This window comes from Musa acuminata, chromosome BXJ2-5 (assembly GCF_036884655.1).
Source record: "Musa acuminata AAA Group cultivar baxijiao chromosome BXJ2-5, Cavendish_Baxijiao_AAA, whole genome shotgun sequence".
Classification (NCBI taxonomy): domain Eukaryota; kingdom Viridiplantae; phylum Streptophyta; class Magnoliopsida; order Zingiberales; family Musaceae; genus Musa; species Musa acuminata.
In genome coordinates this window covers 40,863,834-40,888,390 of record NC_088342.1, presented here as the reverse complement: position 1 = coordinate 40,888,390, position 24,557 = coordinate 40,863,834, and the positions used below count along the sequence as shown (strand labels likewise).

The window sequence follows — 24,557 nt, the reverse complement described above, 5'->3', positions numbered from 1 at the left end:
GAAGACATGGTTGTTGTTACGGGACGGGACTTGATCATCATAGTAGCAGCATATACGGTAACAAGAGAGAAGATTCAGAAAGCAATAATATGCTTCATTGTTGGTTCTCATATGGTAGCTGAAAGGGCAACATCCATACCAGTTCAGCAGTCCTATTTTGAACATTGCACACTCTGATGAGAAGAATTAGATAAATCTATTCATCAGATGGCTATTCATCGTATGCATGCATGTCACTGATTTGTATACAAATGAGAAGACATGCCATGGGTTCCTTTCCCTGGACACCCAATGCGCAGCTCCGTCTCTACTTCAGTTTGTTGCCCAAGTGTGCTTCGTGGTGGAAATTCCTTGGAACCAGCTGACGGTATCTGAGGCAGTAGCTTGCACTTGAAACATCAAAAAAAGGTCAACATCTCAAATGTTATTTTTGAACGAACAATGAAAGCCATGCTTATTACTACCTTTTCATGTAGTAATGCATTCTCCTTCACCAATGAACTCTCCTGGATTAAGTGAGTTCAGGATATATATTAGTTAAAGCTCTGAGAAGTGCATGCAATACCACAGAGCTTTCAGTAACTTACCTTCACTTTGAGCTTTGCAATCTGCTCTTTTAGTAAATGATACTGAAGGTCACAACAGGTAATTAAGCATGAAAGTATATGGTTTCTACCGATAACATAGATAGAAGTTGCAGTACAAGTTTCAGCTATGACTTGCCTTCCTTGCTCTGATGCTGCGCAAGCTTTGTTCTATCTTGCCTTCTAGTTCGTGCAGTTCTGACGATGAGCATGACTCTAGTTCTTCACCCAAGAGCTTCCTGCAGCGGCAAAAGTATGATGCATGTAAGAGTTGATGATTTCAGTAATATGAGATGAGAAGCCAGTCACAGTAGAACTCACTGTTTTGAGGCTTCAAGAGCTTCAATCTTCTTTGCCAAGACTGCCGCTTCACGTTTCCGTTGCTACATACACTCATGCAAACCCCAATCTCAGAATTTAATTGCATGCAAACAGTGGAACAGAATTATGGAGAAATTTAATATTTAAAAACCCATTTTTTGACCTTGCAAAATTAAGTGTTTTGTTTCCATTATCAACTAGCATTTGCTCAATTATTCAACTGAGACAGTGAAAAGTAAACTTGTGAGAGAGAGAGAGAGAAATCAAGCAACATATAGCCAAATGCGATGATGGAACCTCCCAAGTCACAAACGGAGAAGTGGTGTACCTCTGTATCTTGGTCCAACGTTGTGGTGCTGGTGTCTTCTATTGAATGTTCCATATAACGTCCAATTGTGTTTTTCATGCTACATAACCCCAAGACAAGATTGAAACATATCAGCTTCCCATGCGGCATATGGATGGCACAATGAAAAGAAATATGGGCAGAAGATTGCAACCACGACTGCAGAAACATCATTGCATTGCATGCACAAAAATATATAGAAAAAAACAATGGTGCATAGGGTTTGAGGGCATATCGATCATATGAAATCGCCATTGGTTAGAATCTCATGTACATTATGCTAGAATTTGATTTTAGATTATATTGGTTTGTGTCCAGAGGTGATGCCACATCACAACATCGAGCTATCGGTGACTAAGCTTCACATGAATCATATTATACTTTGATTTTTTTGAGTTATATTGGTCATTGATGAAGACCTCATGCCAATAAGCAATGAAGATCGTAACACATTCCACCTCAGTTCCGCATAAGAAATGAATAAAGAACTTGAATTGACTTACAAGAACTAAAATATATTATCATAAAATTTATAATTAAACATTCTGGATCTCGATTCAAACTCAACAAAGCTAATAGATCGATACTTCAAACCAAGTAATGAAAACCAAAAAAAAAAACAAAACACTACCCCTACCTATTTGAATTCCAATTCACTCTTTCCCTACACAAATCCACTCTCCAGATTTAAGGGATCTCTTTAATAGAAACGGAGGGATATGTTAATGCCCGGATAAAAGAGAGACAATTGGTCCGACTTACATTCACATCATTGACACGTAATGTTAAAGCTGATGCATTCATTCGTCCTCTCAACTTCACTTTCATTTTATTTTCTTTCTTTTTCATAAATACCAAATAAAAAAAGTAAAATATAAGAAAAATATAATAACATTTCATAAATCAAAACATAACAATCATGACAATTTTTAAATTTAAAGAATATATATTTTCATATTTACTTGAAGAATAATCTTTCATTTTTGTGATGTATTTGACAAACTTTCATCTTTGTAGGACGGTAATAAATTCTTATATAAATAAAATCCATTGAAATATTCTTTGTGATCATATAGTAGATCAAGTTTTAGTTAAGAAAGAAGTCATTCTATGATGAGAACTCTTTCTGGATTAGAAGATCTTAAAAAACTTATCTTAAATGATTTTAAAAATGTGACAAATGATAAAGATTTTTAGTTACTCTCCATAAAATAATAAAGAATGATGATACAAAATTATTGAAGTTAATCTCTAAATAAGTACTAGATAAAAGCATGATTTCATGGATCTCAAAAGTTAAGATAGGAAAAGAATGCTATTGAATCTCGAATTTTGATGATGAAATCAATTGATGAGTTTATGAACTAATAAGCATTTGAGATAAGTGATATAGGAGAAACTTGGAAAGGTAAATCGTTGAAGTAGAAGAATCAGATGTTGGGCCGAAGAGCATCATGTCAGAGTTCAAGCATTGGGTCGGAAGGATCGAGCATTGCATCAAGAAGATCGGATATTATGAGAGGTCAACATACTGATGGATCGAGTAATACGCTGAATGAAAGGATGCTGCGTCGGAGGTTCGGACGAAGTGCCGGATGAACATATGACATGCTAGACAATGTAAGCTTCATGACTGTAATTATTAAGTCTCGATCAAGGTAGTTTAGAGTCTAATTGAGTTAGTTTTGGGGTGTAACCATGCCAATTTGATTAGAAGCCCATTGGGTCTAAACAAAGACTGAATTAGGCCTGTTGAAAGGTCAATTCAATAACCTATAGTTGGGCTAGGCAGTAGTACCACCCAAGCAAGCGGTGGTACCACCAGTGCCCGGGTTCTCAGGCTATTAGGCGATAGTATTGCTAGACTGTGAGGCAGTAGTAGCGCCCAAGCAGGCGATGGTACCGCTAGAGCCCTGGTTTGTAGGCTTTATCAGGTGGTAGTACCACTAGAGCCTTGGTTCGCAAGCTTTGTCAAGTGGTAGTACCGCCTAGCATAAGCGGTAGTACTGCTAGTACCATAAAAATAGGAGGATTTAAATTTTTGGCTCCTTTTTGAAGTCATTTAGGGTCTATAAATATCCCACTTATGGTTGCTTGGTGAAAGTACAAAATCTTATAATTTTAAGTGTGTAAACTCTCTTAAAAATTGTTAAGTCTATTTCGCCTTGAGTTTAGAAGTCATTCTAAGGGAGGTGTGAGGTCTTCTTATAAAAGAGAGGCGTGAATGTTCTCTCCTAAGCCTGTATGAGGGAGAAAGAGTTGTAATAAGAGTAGTTGATCTTCGCCTAATGAAAAGAAGATCGATAGTGAAAACCGGTGGCCTCGAGGGAAGAGGAATCGAGAGTGGATGTAGGTCAAGAGGACCGAACCACTATAAATGTGGTTTGCATTTCTCTTTATGCTTTTCCTTGCTATTACTAACTGATTTAATTGCCCACTACTCTTGCTCACATTCTAAGCTAAATGCATTTCCGATACGTATTTTTTGATTGAACTTTCAAATCGAAACTTTATTTTGAAAGCACTAATTCACCCCCTCTCTTAGTGCCTTTACGATCCTAACAATTGGTATAAGAGTCTGGTTCTCTTAGTTGGTTTAGCACCCAAGAGAGATTAAATAACTTTTTTTAGTAATCAAGAGGGTCACGAGTGATACTCTATCACTCGTCCTCCTATATTTAATGGGACGGACTATATGTATTGGAAAACACGAATGCAGATTTTTTTACTTTTTATGGATTTTGATTTATGGAACGTTATTGAGTTTGGTTTTCAAAAATCCTCTAAACCAATAAATGAATGGAATAATCTTGAGAAGAAAATATTTTCTTTTAATGCTAAAGCTATGAATATTTTATTTTGTGCTTTAGACAAAAATGAGTTTAATTATGCTTCTATATATGAAATTACATATGATATTTGACACACACTTGAAATTACTCATAAAGGCACAAATAGAGTAAAAGAATATAAGATTGATCTTTTAGTACATATTTATGAATTATTTAGAATTAAGTCAAGCAAAACCATTGGTAATATGTATACCCATTTTATGGATGTTATCAATGGTTTGAAAGCTTTTGGTAAATATTATACTAATCTTGAACTAGTTAATAGAATTTAAAGATCTTTTCTAAAAAGTTAGGATCCAAAAATAACTATAATTCGAGAAGCAAAGGACTTAAACAACTTTTCTCTTGAAGAACTCATAGGATCATTAATGACCTATGAAATGACTTGCAAGGTACATGACGAACATGAGAAAAACCTTCTAAAGAATAAGAAGGATATTGCACTTAGAACCAAAGAATACCACTCGAGTGAAAGCTAAAGTGATGATGATGACATAACACTCTTTACAAGGAGATTTAAAAAGTTTATGAAAAAGAATAAGAGTAATCCTACAAAACGAGAATCTAAGAATAAAAATAAACTTAAAAATGATGTAATAATTTATTATGAATGAAAAAAACTATGGCCCTTTAAAAATGAGTATCCACAATTAAAGAAGAAGCTGTCAAAGAATAAGAAAGCATTCAAGGTAACATAGGATGAATCAAGTGCATCATAAGATGAATAGCAAACCAATGAAGACGAAGTGGCAAACTACGCAGTGATAGCTTTCAACGACGAGGTATGTGACTCACCTGAAATCTCCTTATTGTTGAATCCGAAATTTTGATGATGAAATCAATTGATGAATCTATGAACTAATGAACATTTCAGAAAAGTGATGCAGGATAAACTTCGATCATGGAAAGATATATCGATTGATGTAGGAGAATCAGACATTGGGCCGGAGTTTATTATGTCAGAGATCAAGCATCGGGCCAAAAGGATCGGGCATTGCACCAAGAAAATTAGATGTTGCAAGAGGTGAACATGTCGATGGATCAGAAAATAAGCCGAAGGAAAGGACGATGCACAGGAAGTTCTGACGAAGTGCCGGATGAACTAATGACATGCCGAACTGTTGAATCTCGGATTTTGATGATGAAATCAATTGATGGGTTAATTGATCTAATCCATATTATTGAAGTTAAGTGTGCAGGATTAACTATGATAGCCTAAAAACATAAAGCAAGGATACCGGAGTGAAGTTCGATGGACATTTGAGAGTCCGAAGATTCGTCGGAAATGCTGTCGGAACCAACCAAGATAAAATCGGAGACTTGTCGGAACTTTTGGAAGTCCATCGAAGAGATTATCAGAGGTTCACAGAGATCACCAAGAAGGCTCGGCTACTCGTTGAATTCGTCACAAGATCGAGAGCCTGCTAGGAGTCCGCCGGAAGAAACCCGAGGGCATATCGGAAGTCCGTCGGAAGATCGCCGGAACAAGACTCGACGTTTGTCGGTTAAAAACTTACTTAGGATTATGTTACGTAGTTCACATGTAATTAGGGTTAGGATTAAAGGATAATCCTATATCCTGGTTAGGGGCCAACTGGGCCCAAAAGTGACCTGGTTTGGGACGGACTTGAAGCCCAACCAAAGATCAGTAAGGACAAGCGGTGGAACCGTCGGACTGGGCGGTGGCACCGCCCAGAGCCCGAAGGGTCAGGCGGTGGCACCGCCCAGCACCCGAGATCAGGCGGTGGCACAACCACCGACAAGCGGTGGCACCGCCAGTACACTGTCAGTGGCAGACACTAACAGGTGGTGGCACCGCCAGCCTCGGAAACCCAAGAAAATTCAAAATTTGGAGCCCAAATTTGAATCCTCTTGGGGCCTATAAAGATCCCTCAATTCTCAGCAGAGAATACAACTTTTGCAAAGCAATAGTTTGAGATAAGAGCCTTAGCAAAGACTTAGCAAGTCTTGTTTTCAAATTGCTTGAGTGTTCACCTCCTTCCTTCTTGTTGAAAAAAATGTAAGAGTGTGAACCACTTGTAAAAGTTGTAAGAGGGGTATTAGTCCTTCCCTTTCAAAGTGATTTGCTAGTGGAAGTTGGGAGCCTTATTGAAGAAGGCTTCGCAAATGGATGTAGGTCATTTGACCGAACCACTTTAAATTGGCGTGTTCATTGAATATGTGATTACTTACCTTTCTGCAATCGTTTCCGGTTTTTTACTTTACTCAAGTTACAATCAAAGCAAAATCTCCTTACATTTTACGGAATCATTTTCGAACTTACAAGTTTTAATCCGCTGCACTAATTCACCCCCCCTCTTATTGCCGCTCCGATCCTAACACGGACAACATAAGCTTCATCTTTGTAATCATTTTATCTTGATCGAAATAGTTTAAGTGTCTAATTGAGTTGATTTTAGGTGTAATCATGTCAACTTAATTAGGAACCCATTGGGCCTAAATCAAGGTTGAATTGGGCCTATTAGAAGGCCAATTCAATGACTTGAGAATGGGCTAGGTAGTAGCACCACTAGGTCAAACGGTGGAACCACCTATGAGTTGAAAAGTATGAAATGTATTTCTTTGAAAAACCAGGTGATGATACTGCCAGGGTCAGCGGTAGTACCGCCTAAGGTCAAACGATGGTACCACCCAAACTAGTGATGGTACCGTAAGAACACAATCTCCTAGACTATGTTAGGCAGTGGTATCACCTAATGTAGGCGGTGGTATCGCTAGTACCCCGAAAACTCGAGGATTTAAATTTTTGGCTCTATTTCTGAAGTTATTTAGAGCCTATAAATACCCCTCTCATACTTGCTTGCAAGAGTAGAAAAAGTTTATGATATTAAAGTGTTGTAAACTCTTGAAAAGTATTGAGTTTATTTCTCCTTGATTCTAGAAGTTATTCTAAGGGAGGTAAGAGTTCTTTTATAAAAGAGGGGTATAAGGTTTCTCTCTTAAACCTATAAAAAAGAGAAAGAATTATAACAAGGGTAGTTGATATTCACCTATTGAAAGAAGATTGGTAGTCAAAGCTAATGACTTTGAAGGAAGAGGAATCGAGAGTGAACATAGGTTGGGACAACCGAACCATTGTAAATCAGTTTACATTTTTTCTTTTGTCTTAATTTACTATTGTATACTGATTTAATTATTAAGCAATCTTTACTCATACTTTTTTCCAATCACATTTTTTATACGAGTTCATTGATCGAGCTTTCAAATCCAAATTTTTTGAAAGCACTAATTTACCTCTTCCTCCTAGTGCCTTTACGATCCTAACAATTAGTATCAAAGCTAAGTTTTCTTAGTTGGTTTAACACCTAAAAGAGACTAAAATAATTTCTTTGGCAATCAAGAGGGTTACTCTATCATTCGTCCTCCTATGTTTAGTGGGACAAACTACACTTATTGGAAGACATGAATATAGATTTTCTTGATTTTTATGGATTTTGATTTGTGAAATATTATTGAATGTGGTTTTCAAAAATTTTATAGACTAATGAATGAATGTAATAATCTAGAGAAAAAAAATATTTTTTTTAAATGGTGAATGCTTTATTTTGTGCTTTAGACAAAAATAAGTTTAATCATGTTTCTATATGCAAAATTACACATGATATTTGACACACACTTGAAGTTACTCATAAAGGTATTCATAGAGTAAAAGAATCTAAGATTAATTTTTTGGTATATAGTTATGAATTATTTAGAATGAAACCAAGTGAAACCATTGGTAACATGTATAGCTGTTTTACGGATGTTGTTAATGGTATGAAAGCTCTTGGTAAATGTTATACTAATCTTGAACTAGTTAATAAAATTTTAAGATCCATTCTAAAAAGTTGGGATTCAAAGGTAATTGTAATTCAAGAAGTAAAGGACTTAAACAACTTTCATCTTGAAGAACTCATAGGATTATTAATGACCTATGAAATGTCTTGCAAGACACATGACGAATATGAGGACAACCTTCCAAAGAATAAGAAGGATATTGCACTTAGAACTAAAGAAGACGGCTCGAGCGAAAACTCAAGCGATGATGATGACTTGACACTCATCACAAGAAAATTTAAAATGTTTATAAAAAAAACAAAATAAATCCTATAAAACAAGACTCTAAAAATAAAAACGAACTAAAAAAGAACATAATCATTTGTTATGAATGTAAAAAGCCAAGACACTTCAAAAATAAATATCCATAACTGAAGAAGAAGCTGATAGTAAAAAAGAAGAAGAAAGCACTCAAGACAACTTGAGATGAATCAAGTGCGTCAGAAAATGAAGAGCAAACTAATGAAGATGAGGTGGCCAATGAAGAGCAAACCAATGAACTATGTATTGATAGCTTTCAGCAATGAGGTATGTGACTCAACTGAAACGTCTTTACCTTATAATGAATTACTTGATACATTTCATGATTTGTATGATTAACTTAAAATAATTAGTGAGAAATATAAATTACTAAAAAAGGATCATATTTCTCTCTCTAGTGAATTTGATAAATTTAAAAATGAGTATGACAATTGCATGTTAACATCTTGCATTAAATATAAAGAATTAAACTCATTTAAAAAAGAAAATATGTTATTATAATAAATATTAAAAAATTAAAATTAGAAACAATTCATTAAACATGATTCTTGCTAACAAATGTTATGTACATAGAAAGGAAAGAATCGATTTTGTGAGTAGTAACACTCAACAAAAGCCAACTATATTTGTTAAAAGACCCACATTACATATTTCTCGTAAAGTTAAATATAATTTTTGTGGTAGATATAGTTAGTATGCTTATAAATATTTATTTAAAAAATATAATTCACATAAATTAGTTTGGATTCCTAAAGGATCCATAAATGATTTAATGTCAAAAGTTAAGATAGGTAGATCTAATCATGAGGGACTCAAAGTTAAATGAGTACCTAAAACAAACCTTTTTTTTTTTGTAGATATATCTATAATTGAAAACTAGGAGCAAAAGATAGTATCTTGATAGTGGATGCTTAAGACACATGTCGGGAGATCCAACACATTTCTCTAAGCTCACTAGCCAAGACGAAGGATATGACACCTTCAGAGATAATAACAAAGGAAAAATTATTAGCAAAGGAAATATAAGTAACAAATTAAACCTCTTGATTGAAGATGTTTTATTAGTAGATGATTTAAAACATAACTTACTAAGCATTAGTCAACTGTGTGATGAGGGATATAACATTAAATTTAAATTTAATACTTACATTATAGAGATAATACATAAAAATAAATCTATAATTATCTTAAGGAGTAATAATATGTATACTATTAATCTTAATAATTTTTATGATAAAACTTATTTTTCGATTTTAAATGATGATGCATGGCTTTGGCATAGGAGATTAGGTCATGCAAGCATGAAATTTATCTCACAAATTATAACTAAAGAACTTGTAAGAGGAATACCTAGAATTAAATTTGTCAAAGATAAGGTTTGTGATGCATTCCAACCAGTTAAACAAATAAAAATTAGCTTTAAACCTAAAAATTAAGTAAGTACCTCTATATCGCTATAATTAATTCATATGGATTTATTTAGATTAATTGATGTCATAGGAGGTAGTAAATATACTTTTGTGATTGTTGATTATATTAGCATATATATTTGGATATACTTCTTGGCACATAAAAGTGATTGTTTTAAATGTTTTACGAAGTTTTACAAATAAGTTCAAAATAAAACAGATTTTATGATTTTTTCTAATCGTAGTGATCATAGTGGTAAATTTAAAAATCATGATTTTCAAAAATTTTATGATTCAAATGGGTGTGACCATAATTTCTCTACTCTAAGAAATCCATAACAAAATAAAGTTGTTAAGAGAAAAAAATAAGAGTTTACAAGGGATGACAAGGACCATGCTTAATGAATATAGCCTACCTAAATATTTTTGGGTCGAAGCCATTAACACAGCATGCTATGTCATGAATAATGTTCTCATAAGATCACTATTATCTAAAACTCCTTATGAATTATGGAATAATAAAAGACCAAGTATTTTATATTTTAGAGTTTTTTATTGTAAATGTTTTATTTTAAATGAAATGGATGCCTTAGAAAAATTTGATGTAAAATTCGATGAAGGTATTTTTCTTGGATATTCTTATATTTCTAAAGCTTATCGAGTTTTCAATAAAAGAACTTTAGTTATTAAAGAATCTATCCATATTGTTGTTAATAATTTTATCAAATTTAAGAAAAATAATTTTGATGATGATTTTGAATTTGATACATTGAATTTGAATTAGAATTCTCCTCTCTCAAGTAACTTGGATGCATCTACTTCCAAAGAATCATTACTCAAGAAATGAAAGTATATAGATTCATATTCTAAGGTGCTAATCATTGGAGATACATCAAAATGTATTCAAACTTATCATTCATTTAAAAAAAATTATGTAAATTCTATATTTTTGTCTCAAACTGAGCCTAAATGTATTGACAATGCTCTCAAAGATGGCTCATGGATTTTTACAATACATAAAAAATAAATTAATTTAAGAAAAATAAGGTTTGGACACTTGTTCCTAGACCTAGTGATCATCTTATAATTGACATTAAATGAGTTTTTACGAATAAGTAAGATGAACAAGGTATCATTGTTCGAAACAATGCTATATTAGTGGCCAAAGGTTTCATCCAAGAAGAAATTATCGACTATGAAGAAATCTTTACTCTTGTGGTCAGACTTGAAGCCATAAGGATACTCCTTACCTATACATGTTTTAAAAATTTAAAGTTATTTCAAATAGATGTCAAAAGTACTTTTCTTAATAATTTTATTTCTGAAGAAGTTTATGTTGAGCAACCAGTCGGATTTGATAATGTACTTTTTCCAAACCATGTTTATAACTTATCTAAGACTTTCTATAGGTTGAAGTAAGCCCCAAGGGCTTGGTATAAGAGGCTTAGTTATTTTCTTATTCAAAATAATTTTTTGAGAGATAAAGTGGATACCACATTATTTATTAAATATTTTTAGAATAATTTTTTTATTATTCAAATTTATGTTGATGATATTATTTTTAGTTCTACAAATGAATCTTTATGTGAATCATTTACTAAAAGTATGAGCCAAGAATTTGAAACTAGTTTAATGGATGAATTGACATTTTTCATAGGATAGGATTGTAAATTAAACAACTAAGTGATAGAACTTTTATTAGTCAAATTAAGTATACTTTGGATCTACTAAAATGATTTCACTTGGATAGTGCTAAGGCCATTAACACACCACCACTTCTACTAAATTATATATGGATAATGAAGGAGAATGCTTTAATCAAAAGATTTATAGAGGTAGACAGGTAACTTACTATATCTTACTGCAACTAGACCTAATATAATGTTTAGTATTGAGTTTTGTGTAAGATTTTAATCCAGTCATAAACAATCTCATTATAAAATAATTAAAAAAAATTAAATACTTAAAAAGAACTTCTAATATAGGATTATGGTATCTAAAATTTTAAATTTTTGATTTGATTGCTTATGTTGATGCTGACTTTGTAGGATGTAGATTAGATAGAAAAAGTATCTCTTGAATATATCAACTTCTAGGTTATGCACTTGTTTCTTGGTCTTCCAAGAAACAAAATTCTATTACATTATATACAACCGAGGCTGAACATATAGTGGTAGGTGCATGTTGAGCACAAGTAATATGGATAAAAAACATTTTAGAAGACTATGGACTTTACTTAAAAAATATCCCTATAAAATATGATAAAACTAGTGTAATTTGTTTAACAAAGAACCCCATTCAATACTCTAGGACTAAACATATTGATATTAGACATCATTTTATTAGGGATCATATTAATTATTATGATATATCTTTATATTTCATTAACACAAAACATCAATTAGTAAATATTTTTACTAAATCATTGAATAAGGAATAATTTGATTTTATTAGTAGAGAATTAGGCATGTTGAATCTTTCAAATGCATGAATTTTTTAATATTAATTTCTTTTATATTATGATTGGAACATTGATGTAAGTTTTGTACAATTGTATCCTTCCATTCTTTTGATAATGACAAAGGAGAGAGAGAGAGAAGTGCTAGCTTGCACATCTTAAAGAGAAGTAAAAACTTGCTAGCTTACACATAAAAAAAAAAAAAAAAACTTACTAGCTTGCACGTTTCAAAGAGAAGTAAAAACTTACACTTTTCTCCTTTTTGTTGATGACAAAAGGGGAGAAGTTATGATAATTTGAAATTTGATGTTTTGGAATTATACATGCAATGATATCTTAACTCATGATTTGATATTATGATGCATGTAATGATATTTTAATTATGATGTGTTACATATGACCTTTACAAAGAAAGTCACTATCATTAAAATTATTTTGAATTAAATTCAAAGGTTAAAAGTTTCTGAATTCAAGTTTATTTCAAAATAGAATACAAACAAGGGGATTTAGTTAAAACTTCATCATCAATTGGTTGTCATCATCAAAAAGGGGGAGATTGTTGAATCTTGAATTTTGATGATGAAATCAATTGATGAGTCTATGAACTAATGAGCATTTGAGAAAAGTGACATAAGATAAACTTCAATCATGAAAAGACATATCGATTGAAGCAAGAGAATCAGACATTGGGCCGAAGTCCATCATATCAAAGATCGGGCAACGGGCCAAAAGGATCGGGCATTGCACCAAGAAGATCGGATGTTGCAGGAGGTCAACATGCCAATAGATTGGGTAATACGTCAAAGGAAAGGATGATGCATCGGAAGTTCAGACAAAGTGCTGAATGAACTAATGACATGTCAAATAATGTAGGCTTCATGATTATAATCATTGTGTCATGATCGAAGTAGTTTAAGTATATAATTAAGTTGGTTTTGGGTGTCATTATGCTAACTTGATTAGGAGCTAATCAAGCCTAAATTAGGGTTGAATTGGGCCTATTAGAAGGCCAGTTCAATGACCTGAGGTTGGGCCAGGCGGTGGCACAACTAAGCCAAGCGGTGGAACTACTTGTGAGCTGGAAAGTACAAAATATATTTCTTAGGAAAACTCGACGATGGTACCGTTAGGGTGTCAACGATGGCACCGCCCAGTGTCAATCGGTGGTACTGCCTAGACTGATAATTGTACTACCAGAATACAGTCGCCCAAGCTCTGTCAAGTGGTGGTATTGCCCAGACAGGTGGTGGTACTACTAGTGTTCAGGGTGGCAAGTAGTGGTACGTCCAATGCAAGTGGTGGTATCGCCCAATGCAAGCGATGGTACCATTAGTACCTCAAAAACCCAGGGATTTAAATTTTTTACTATATTTCTAAAGTCATTTGGGGCCTATAAATACCCCTCTCATACTTGCTTGCAAGAGTATGAAAAGCTTGTGATATTAAAGTGTTGTAAACTCTTGAAAAGTGTTGAGTCTCTTCCTCCTTGAGTCTAGAAGTTATTCTAAGGGAGGTGAGAGTTCTATTATAAAAGAGGGGTGCAAGGGTTCTCTCCAACCTATGAAAAGGAGAAAAAGTTATAACAAGGGTAGTTGATCTTTTTCCATTGACAGAAAATCAGTAGTGAAAACCGATGGTCTCAAAGGATGAGGAATCAAGAGTGGATGTAGGTCGGGACGACCGAACCACTATATATTAGTTTGCATTTCTTCTTTTGCTTTGATTTACTATTACATACTGATTTACTTACTAAGCAATCCTTACTTGCACTTTTTGCCAATCACATTTTCGATACAAATTCATTGATCGAACTTTCAAATCAAAAATTTTTTAAAGTACTAATTCACCCCCTCCCTCTTAGTGCCTTTACGATCCTAATACTTATCTTATGATGAATTACTTGATGTATTTTTGGATTTATATAATGAACTTAAAATAATTGGTAAGAAATATAAATTGCTAAAAAGGGATCGTGTATCTCTCTCTAGTAAATTTGATAAATTAAAAAATGAGTATGACAATTGTTTGTTAACATCTTACACTAAATGTGAAGAGTTAGACTCATTCAAAAAGGAAAACATGTAATTACAACAAATATTAAAAAAATTAAAATTAAAAACAAATTATGAAACCTGCTTCTTACTTTGTGAGTAATAACACTAAAAAAAGCCAACTATATTTGTAAAAGGACCCGCATTACATATTCCCCCTAAAGTTAAATGTAATTTTTGTGAAAGATATGACCATTATGCTTATACATATTCATTTAAAAAAATATAGCTCTCATAAATTAGTTTAGGTTCCTAAAGGAATCATAAATGATTTAATGCCAAAAGTCAAGAAAGGTATATCTAACCATAAATGACCCAAAGTTAAATATGTACCTAAAGCAAACCCCTCTTTCTTATAGATATGTCTCCAATTGAAAACTAGGAGCAATAAATAATATCTTGATAGTGGATGCTTAAAGCACATGACTGAAGATCCAATATATTTCTTAAAGCTCACTAGCCAAGACGGAGGATATGTCACCTTCGGAGACAACAACAAAGAAAAAATTGTCGACAAAGGAAATATAGGTAACAAATCAAATCTTTTGATTAAAGATATCATATTAGTAGATGGCTTAAAACATAACTTACTAAGTATTAGTCAATTGTATGATAACAGATATAATATTAAATTTGAATCTAATGCTTACATGATAAAGATACCACATAAAAATAAATCTATGATTTTCTTAAGAAGCGATAATGTGTATACTATTGATTTTGATGATTTTCATGATGAAACTTATTTTTTGGTTTTAAACGATAATGCATGGCTTTGGCATAAGTGATTAGGTCATACAAGTATGAAATTGATCTTACAAATTGCAACTAAAGAGCATATAAGAGGAATGCTAAGAATTAAATTTGTCAAAGTTAAAGTTTGTGATGCATGCTAACTAGGTAAACAAATAAAGAGTAGTTTTAACCTTAAAAATCTAATGAGTACCTCTAGACCATTATAATTAATTCATATGGATTTATTTTGATATTATAAGCCTAGGAGGTAGTAAATATGATTTTATGATTATTGATGATTATAGTAGATATACTTGAACATACTTCTTGGCACATAAAAGTGATTATTTTAAATATTTTATAAAGTTTTATAAATAAGTTCAAAATAAAAAATGTTTTATGATTTCTTCTATTCGTAGTGATCATGATGGTGAATTTAAAAATCATGATTTTCAAGAATTTTATGATTCAAATAGGTCTGACCATAATTTCTCTACTTCAAGAAATTCACAAAAAAATAGAGTTGTTGAGAGAAAGAATAGGAGTTTATAAGGGTTGGTAAGAACTATGCTTAATGAACATAGCCTACCCGAATATTTTGAGGCCGAAGCCGTTAACACGACATGCTATGTCATGAACTATGCTTAATGAACATAGCTTACCCAAATATTTTGAGGCCGAAACCGTTAACATGACATACTATGTCATGAACAGGGTTCTTATAAGACTACTACTATCTAAAACTCCTTATGAATTGTAGATTAATAAAAGACCCAACATTTCATATTTTAAAATGTTTGATTATAAATATTTTATTTTAAATGAAAAGGATGCCTTCAAAATATTTGATGCAAAATATGATGAATGCATTTTTTTTAGATATTCCTCAGTTTCTAAAGTTTATCGAGTTTTCAATAAAAGAACTTTAGTTATTGAGGAATCTATCCATATTGTTTTTAATGAGTCTCCCGAATTTAAGAAAAATAATTTTGATAATAATTTTAAATTTGATATATTGAATATGAATGAGAATTCTTCTTTCTAAAGTAACTTGGATACATTTACTTTCAAAGAATCTTTACCCAAGGAATAGAAATATGTAGATGTATATCCTAAGGAGCTAATCATGGAGATACATCAAAAGGTGTTCATACTTATTTTTCATTTAAAATTTTTTTATGTAAATACTACTTTTTTATCTTAAATTGAACCTAAATACATTGATAATGCTCTCAAAGATGACTCATAGGTTTTTTTAATGCAGGAAGAATTAAATTGATTTGAAAGAAATAAGGTTTGGACACTCCCTCTTTTATTATCATAGAAAGGAAGCTATTCCACTTTCTACTCCCCTTAACAGTAAGGCTTTAGGAATAAGGTATCGTGGTTCAAAACAAGACTAAATTAATGGTCAAAGGTTTTAACCAAGAAGAAGGTATAGACTATAAAGAAACCTTCACTCCTATGGCAAGACTTGAAACCATAATAATACTCTTTGTCTATACATGTTTTAAAAATTTTAAGTTATTTCAAATGGATGTCAAAAGTACTTTTCTTAATGGTTTTATTTCGAAAGAAGTTTTTGTTGAACAACCACTCGGATTTGAAAATGTTCTTTTTTCAAACCATGTTTATAAGTTATCTATGACTCTCTATGGGTTGAAGCAAACCCCTAGGGCTTGGTATGAAAGGCTTAGTTCTTTTCTTATTTATTTTTTTTTTAAAAGGTTGATACCATATTATTTATTAAATATTTTAAAAATAATTTTCTTATAATTCAAATTTATATTGATGATATTATTTTTAGTTCTACAAATGAATCTTTATGTGAATCATTTACCAAAAGTATGAGTCAAGAATTTGAAATGAGTTTAATGGGTGAATTGATATTTTTCTTAGGATTGCAAATTAAGTAATTAAGTGATGAAACTTTTATTAGTTAAATTAAATATACTTTGGATTTACCAAAATAGTTTCACATGGATGGTGCTAAGGCTATTAATACACCGATGAGAATTTCTACCAAATTAAACATGAACAATTAAGGAGAATGCTTTGATCAAAAGACTTGTAAAGGTATGAGGTAGCCTACTATATCTTACTACAACTAGACATAATATAATGTTTAGTATTGGGCTTTGTGCAAGATTTCAATTCAATCCTAAACAATTTCATTATAAAGTAGTTAAAATAATTTTTAAATACTTAAAAGGAACTTCTAATCTAGGATTATGATATCCAAAATCTGAAAATTTTGATTTGATTGTATATGCTAATATTGAATTTGTAGGAAGCAGAATAGATAGAAAAAGTATCTCTAGAACATGTCAATTTCTAGGTCATGCACTTGTTTCTTGATCTTCTTAGAAATATAATTCTATTGCATTATCTACAATCAAGGCTGAATATGTAGCGGTACGTGCATGTTGTGCACAAGTAATTTAGATGAAGAATACGTTAGAAGATTATGAACTTTACTTGAAAAATATCCATATAAAATATGATAATACTAGTACAATTTGTTTAACAAAGAACCCTATTCAACACTCTATGACTAAACACATTGATATTAGACATTATTTTATTAGGGATTATGTTAATCATCATGATATATATTTGGATTTCATTGACACAAAATATTAATTAGTATATATTTTTACTAAATCATTAAATGAGAAATAATTCAATTTTATTAGAAGAGAATTAGGCATGTTGAATCATTCAAATACATAAATTCTTCTCATATGATTTTTTTTTATTCATTCAAATGAATCATTATCTTAATTTCTCGTTGTTTATGTATTCATGACTTATATACCCCATCATCAAATTGATCTCTCATGACTGTCAAGCGGTAGTACCATCCAAGCAAGCAGTGGTACCACAAGAGCCTTGGATCCTAGGCTTTATCAAGCGGTAGTACTGTTCAACACAAGCGGTAGTATCGCCAGTACCCCAAAAATCTAGAGATTTAAAATTTTGACTTTATTTTTGAAGTCATTTGGGGTCTATAAATAGCCCCACCATGCTTGCTTGGTGAAAGCATGAAAACTTATGATTTTAAGTGTGTAAACTCTCTTGAAATGTGTTAAGTCTCTTCCTCCTTGAGTTTAGAAATTATTCTAAGGGAAGTGTGAGATCTTCTTGTAAAAGAAATGTAAGAAGGTTATATCGTAAACCTATGAAAAGGAGAAAAAGTTATAAGAATGGTATTTGATCTTCGTCCATTGAAAAAAAAGATCGATAGTGAAAGTCGATCACCTCGAGGGAAGAAGAATCATGAGTGTACGTAAGTCGAGATGATCAAACCACTATTACTAATTGATTTAATTGCTAACTATCCTTACTCACATTCTAAGTTAAATGTATTTTTTGATATGTATTTTTTTATCGAACTTTCAAATTGGAACTTTATTTCGAAAGCACTATTTAAAACTTTTAAATTAGAACTTTATTTCCATAGAACTTTGAAATTGCACAACCTTCTCGAGTAGTGTATGGAAGATAACGAAGGGAGCTTGGTGTTAGCCCAAGTAATAAAGATGGGACTCTTTATATTATGTCTAAGATGAAAGAAAAGATCACATTGTAGTTGGCAATGGTAGGGTCAGAGGAGTTATCCAAACTTTGGCACCAAAATATTTGAAGTTCTGGTATATCAACGGGGAAGCTTTAATATTTGAAATCAATAGACATTGGTCTATGTGAGGACTATATTTTCAGTATAAAAAAAGGGCTAGTTTCTCAAAAATTGGTAGGCCACCTAAAGCAGGAAAGTTAGAGTTGGTTTATATAGATGTATGGGGATCATCACAAGAATCATATCTCAGGAAGCTCATTATGCTATGTCACCTTCATTGATGACTCTATCAGAAAGGTATTAGTTTATTTTTTGAAAAAAAAATATAGAGTTTATATTGTTTTCAAGAAATTGAAAATGCTAATATAGTGTGAAACAAGTTTGGAGGGTAAAGCGACTCAAGTTTGACAAAGGAGGAAGTATAGAGAACATAGGCTTAAAGAAATTTATGCAACTAGTGGAGTTAAACTGGAAATAACTATTCCTAGAAAACCCAACAAAATGGAATAGCAGAGTGCATAACAAAACTTCGAATGAATGTGCTAGAAGCATGATGAGAATAGATGTAGGCTTACCAAAGATGTTTTGGGCTTAAGTTGTCAGTACAACAACTTACCTTGTCAATCATGGACCCATAGTTTCTCTAGGTGAAAGATTATCAAAGGAAGTTTGGAGTGGCAAGTAGGTGAACATTTCACATTTAAGAGTGTTAGGTTGTATTTTTTATGTGCATATTGATTCATTTGAAAGAAGCAAGCTTGACCTAAAGTCTAGAAAATGTGCTTTTATTAGCTATGACACTGATGAGTTTGGCTATCAGTTTTGGGACTATGAAAATCGACAAATCATCCGAAGCAGGGATGACATACTTAATAATAAGGCAATAACAAGAACAGATTATATGCAGAAGCTACCAGCACTAATGCCAAACCTAACATAAAAAAATGAATATATTAAGTTTGGGGAGATCTTTGAAAAGAAAGTACAGTTAGAGGATCGATAGAGTCCTATGGGTGAAGTTCCCTAAGAAAAATCATGCATTCCAATACTAGAAGTACTAGAATTAAGGTGTTCCTCAAGAATTTCTATACTAGTATAACATTATTCACCTTCTTTGTATTATTTGTTATTGACTAATAACGGTGAAATGATGAAGTAATTCAGGTTATAGATTCAATCGAATGGGACTTTGCCATGAAAGATTAGATGGACTCATGTCGAACTAGATGTGGGAGTTGGCTGAACTATCTATAAGAAAAAAAAGCTTTGCATAACAAGTGGGTTCATAGGATTAAAATGAACATGGTGGAAGCAAACAATACAAAACAAGGTTAGTGGTAGAAGGATTTCAATAGAAATAAGATATCAATTACACTATGATATTCTCTCCCTTAGTGAAGTTAACAACTATCATATTAGTGTTGAAAATTATAGCCATAGAGAATTTACATCTTAAATAATTAAATGTAAAGATAACATTACTTTATAGTGATTTGGAGGAAGAAATTTATATAAAGTAACCATAAGACTTCATGATTGCAAGCAAACAAAGCATAGCGTGTAAGCTAAGAAAGAGTTAGCATGGGCTGAAACCAGCTCAGAGATAATAGTTTAAGAAGTTTGATAGCTTCATGAGTAGTAGCAATTTTATAGAATATCAACCATATCATTATTACTATATTAAGTGGTTTGATAATAACTTTATTATTCTACTTTTGTATGTAGATGATATGCTCATTACGGGTGTGACATATAAGAGATAAATAATTTAAAGTGAAAATTATAAAAAAAATTTGTAATGACAATCTAGGAGTTGCCAAGCATATTTTTGAAATAGGATTACTAAAGACAGGGAAGCAATAACTTTTAAAAGAATAACTTTAAAGACTGAGAAGAAATGAGGATATGTGTAGAAAGTTCTTATATCTTGGTTATTAAAAGTTTGATGTATGATATGGTTTATACTACATCAGACATTGCACAGGAACTAGTGAGTAAGTATCTGAATAACCCTAGCAAGATAAAAGTCGTCAAAACCTTAGATATCTATAAGGTACCATACATATGACAAATTTTAGAAGTGGAGAATTGATATTAGAAGGTTTTGTTGATAAAGACTTAGTTGGAAACATCGACAATAAAAAGAGCACTACAAGGTATGTATATACTCTTGAGGGTACAACAATGGGCATCTCAACTGTAGAAAATTGTTGCTTTCAAAGCTAGTAAGTAGATGGTTTGGCTTCAATGTTTCTGGGAAGAACTTGATAAGAAACAAAAGGAAAGTGTCATATATTTAGGTAGCTAGAGTATAGCTCAATTAACAAACAATTTGTCATTCCCATGCTAGAATAAAGCATATCCAAATGAAGCATTTGGACACTGCTAGAAGACAAAGCCCTTAAGCTTGAGAAGATTTAAGAAAATCAAAACTCTACTGATACGCTAACCAAGACACTGACCATTAATAAACTGAAGTTATGTTAAACTTTGGTTGGCCTACACAAGTAAGAGAAATGTTGAGCTGTTGTATTGATCAAGTGTCAAGGCGTGACTGAAATCAATTTTCAAATGGGAGATTATCAAAAGTCATCTTTGACTTAGCAAAAGTGTTATTAACAGCCATCTTTTGACTTTGGTAAATGAGCTTATAACTATTTTTTTGATTTATGGCTATAAATTAAGGGCTGTTAATAACTAGTTAGGACTGTTTAGATTAGTAGATTATATATGATTTTCTTTTCTTACTGTACACACACTATAAATAGAAAAGATCTCTCTTATTAAGTGTGCATTGAGTAGAAGCCGAAGTGGTTGAGGGTTAGAGGTTGATGAGGACTAAGTGGCTTTTCATATTTGTAATTTTTTTTATCTATAGCGAAGATCTACGACGACTTGGATGTAGTTTAGTTTGTGTGAATCATATAAATCTCTATTTATTAATATTTTATTATTTCTAGCTTCTTTGAATATAGTATTACGAGATTTGTTTTTCTCCTAACAATAAGAATTCTTCGTTTTATTTTACACCATGTCTCCTCAACTCAAACCTTCTACCAGCAAAACCTTAGTTCCTTGCTTAACTAGTAATCATGGTGTAAATATTTGGATTGTAATTAGGTTTCCAACAATGGAAGTACTTGAGATAATCATGAGTTTAGCTCAAGATGGATTCGAGACATATTGAGCTTTATCATAATTCAGCTTAAACAAATCTAATCGGCCTCGTTATATCGAAAGTTTTGAAGATGCTTGAACGTGCTAGAATTGCACTTTTCTAGATCAGACACTATTTAAACGAAGTGAGTATTAGCAACGACAAGCACACATCAAATCAATTTGTCCAAAATGCAACAACAATGTGTAGTTCTATAAGAACAAGATTTTTGCTGTAGGGCTCATGACTTGCTTCTAGTTTGCACATAATTCATAGTATTTTCGACATATAAAAAATTATCATCTCTTGTTTTAGTTTCTCCGACTTTTGCTTATGTCGACACAAACATAATCTACAAAATTTTGAACCATGGTAAGGTTCCAAAGGATAGTATTTTTCAGTGACTTATAAGCGCTTATTACATGCATTATAGCAAATGCATATTAGTCATTTAACAGCATCGAGATAAAAGAAGATATATTGGAGCACAAATGATTTATTACTACACTAGCCAAAAAAAAAGTATCATATAATCCATGGGTTTTAGATGCATATAGGAACCCAAATGACATGCTTTGCACAAAAAGACAGATCCATTCTAAAGTTCTATTCAGACAGTTTAAATGCTATCTGCACCAAATCAAAATGATTCATGTGAATAACATGAATCACATCATTTAATTAGGATTGCCGCTTTCACCATCTGATATTGTGGAGGGTTTTAAGTGACTTTCTACCATGATTGCTATTAATTTCCAACAGACCTTGTATATGTATATATAGTGTATATGCCATTGGTTAAATATATTCGACTTTGTTAGAGATAGCCCAAGCCAATAACGTGAACAAATTTTGTTGCAGACTTGAATTTCCCATACATATACAGATCCTATGTGAAAACAAAAGAAACAAATGGAAGATGTAAAACTTAAGCATGTATTCATGTGAATTTTCGTTTCTCTAATCACTAGCTTCAGGCATATCATAAGAAAAACCTGTAGCCCTACAGAATCAACTTCCTGACATGCATGAAGTATGTGCTTCTAATGTCATACCTTTCAATTATTAATATTATTTGACCATACTATTTCTACACTAGAATGAACAAAGAATTAAATGGTGGCATTAGTCTCATGTACTTGTAGAGTAATATAACTTCTCCAGTCTTCGGCTGCGACATTTTTGGTTGTGATTATTTTCCCAATCTTTACACAAGTGCCAATGTTTCTCTTGGGCATCTACATGTACAAGGCATCTGTTCCAATAATGCCATCTTACTATTGGATTCTTGCAATCTTTCTGGCTTGTACTACCATGTAAATTTAATTTGTCCGTATGTTAATTTATATCGTTGTTGTCAAAGGTAACACAATGAACCTGTTGCACTCCATAGTAAAGAAATCGTACAGAAGTTCGTACGATAATCGAGTAAAAACTTTACCATTTTTATTAATAGGAAGGAAGGCATAAATTGGCCTCCTTCCGCTACTGTTAGGCAAATTTGGAGACCATAAATATGTGAGAATCTAGAGATGTCGAGATTGAAAGCTCGACATGTCTCCAGAGAAGAAGTGCAGTACTGGATAAAAGAGAAGGTCTATATTTTAGGATGATCAAAGTGGGAGGATGAAGAAATGTGAAGCTGCATTGGAAGATATATATATATAGCAACCCTCAGATTCTGAAACCTATTGAAGAGGGGGAAACGGTCGGAAAGGACGACGAACTTGGGGTCAGCCGTTGCTACGCACAAAGCAGCGATCAAGAGTAGATTTATGCGGCTTTTTGTTTCATGCTGTGGCTTATTAATCATCAAGAAACCCATGAACTCGACAAAGAAAAGGCTTAAATACGCATCAAAGGTGAAGAGAGAGTGGGGATCGGTGATTAGGTTAATGGCACCTGGAACTGGAGAACTCGTAGAGCTTCCCTCGGGGAGAGAAGACGATGAGTCCGACCTCGGCGTCGCACAGCACCGATAGCTCGAAGGCCTTCTTCAGCAGCCCGTTCCTCCGCTTGGAGAATGTCACCTGCCGGCTCGTCGCGTTCTCTATCCGCTTCATCTCCGTCTTACCCCTCACCATGACGATGGTCGGCGATTCTCCTCCTCCCTCTCCCCCCCTCACTAAAACATGGATCGATGTCAGCGATCTTAAAGGACAAAAAGGGATAACATCTACCGGATCTCACAAGATATGGCAAGATCAAGAGCAAGACCTTCTTTTTGTTCTCAGGGGGAAATAATGGCGACTGGGAACGACAAGGTCCACCTCTTTCTCTTCCCTACGACGACCCTAGAAAAAGAAGAAGAATACAAGCAGTTGGATGATGGACCCAGAAAAACACCATCCGCCGTCCTTATGTTTGGACCTCATTAAAGTAAATATGAGGAAGAAAATTTGGAACCAAAACAAGGAAAGGATCTATTGAAGCCACGTCTTTCTTTTTGTGGGAATCGGCAGTAATTGGAGTAAATTATTTGGGGAAAGAGCTCAGATTCTCAACTTAGCGTCGACCGAGGTTGTCAGTTCCGTCGCCCATGATTTGCTGTTTCTGTTGCTGTCTCGGTGGCGTCCCAAAGACCAAACATGAGAGATTCTGTTTTATTAGTTATCGGCTAGGGGCTCCGCTGGGCTGCTATCTTTATACGTTCGTTTCGTGTTGGGTGGCTAGATCGAGACACAGGATCTGCACCCGTGTCGTCCTGGCAAGGGACCACACCTAGCTGATGGCTTTCGACAGGGTTGGACAGCAAACACCGACTCACTGCTTGCGAACCGCGCGGGGTCCACAAGAAACATGCGCGATCCGCATCTTCACAGGACCAGAAACCTGTTCCCGACACGGGTCGAGACAGGAAAACCCACCTCGTCGGCCGTCCACCGTAGGCTACCGTACATCACGCGGCTCATGATGCCGCCACGTAAGCAGTGCGAAGAGGGTCTCGCGATCGTCGCCCGGCTCAG

General features: G+C 33.2%; 1 protein-coding gene across 2 annotated transcripts; it reads right to left on the bottom strand.

Moving 5' to 3' along the window:
* Positions 1 to 73: 73 nt before the first annotated feature.
* LOC108952850 (MADS-box transcription factor 50-like) lies at positions 74 to 23,953 on the bottom strand. 2 transcript variants are annotated; one of them, XM_065109497.1, is made up of 8 exons: positions 23,809 to 23,953; positions 23,494 to 23,716; positions 1,234 to 1,312; positions 906 to 967; positions 724 to 823; positions 588 to 629; positions 465 to 506; positions 74 to 389 (listed from the first exon to the last, which is right to left on the bottom strand). In XM_065109497.1, the coding sequence occupies exons 2-8, from the start codon at positions 23,673 to 23,675 to the stop codon at positions 234 to 236; spliced, it is 663 nt and encodes a 220-aa protein (XP_064965569.1). In that variant the 5' UTR covers positions 23,676 to 23,716; positions 23,809 to 23,953; the 3' UTR covers positions 74 to 233. The 2 variants fall into 2 exon arrangements, with proteins under 2 accessions (XP_064965569.1, XP_064965570.1); XM_065109498.1 differs by lacking the exon at positions 588 to 629.
* Positions 23,954 to 24,557: the final 604 nt, after the last annotated feature.

What these genes read in the sequence shown, in the direction of transcription:
- LOC108952850 (XM_065109497.1), bottom strand. Translation starts at nt 23,675, where the DNA reads ATGGTGAGGGGTAAGACGGAGATGAAGCGGATAGAGAACGCGACGAGC. An exon ending in TACGAGTTCTCCAGTTCCAG is followed by an intron (nt 1,313 to 23,493) that starts GTGCCATTAACC and finishes GGGGTTATGTAG; the next exon opens with CATGAAAAACACAATTGGAC. An exon ending in ATGCATTACTACATGAAAAG is followed by an intron (nt 390 to 464) that starts GTAGTAATAAGC and finishes TGATGTTTCAAG; the next exon opens with TGCAAGCTACTGCCTCAGAT.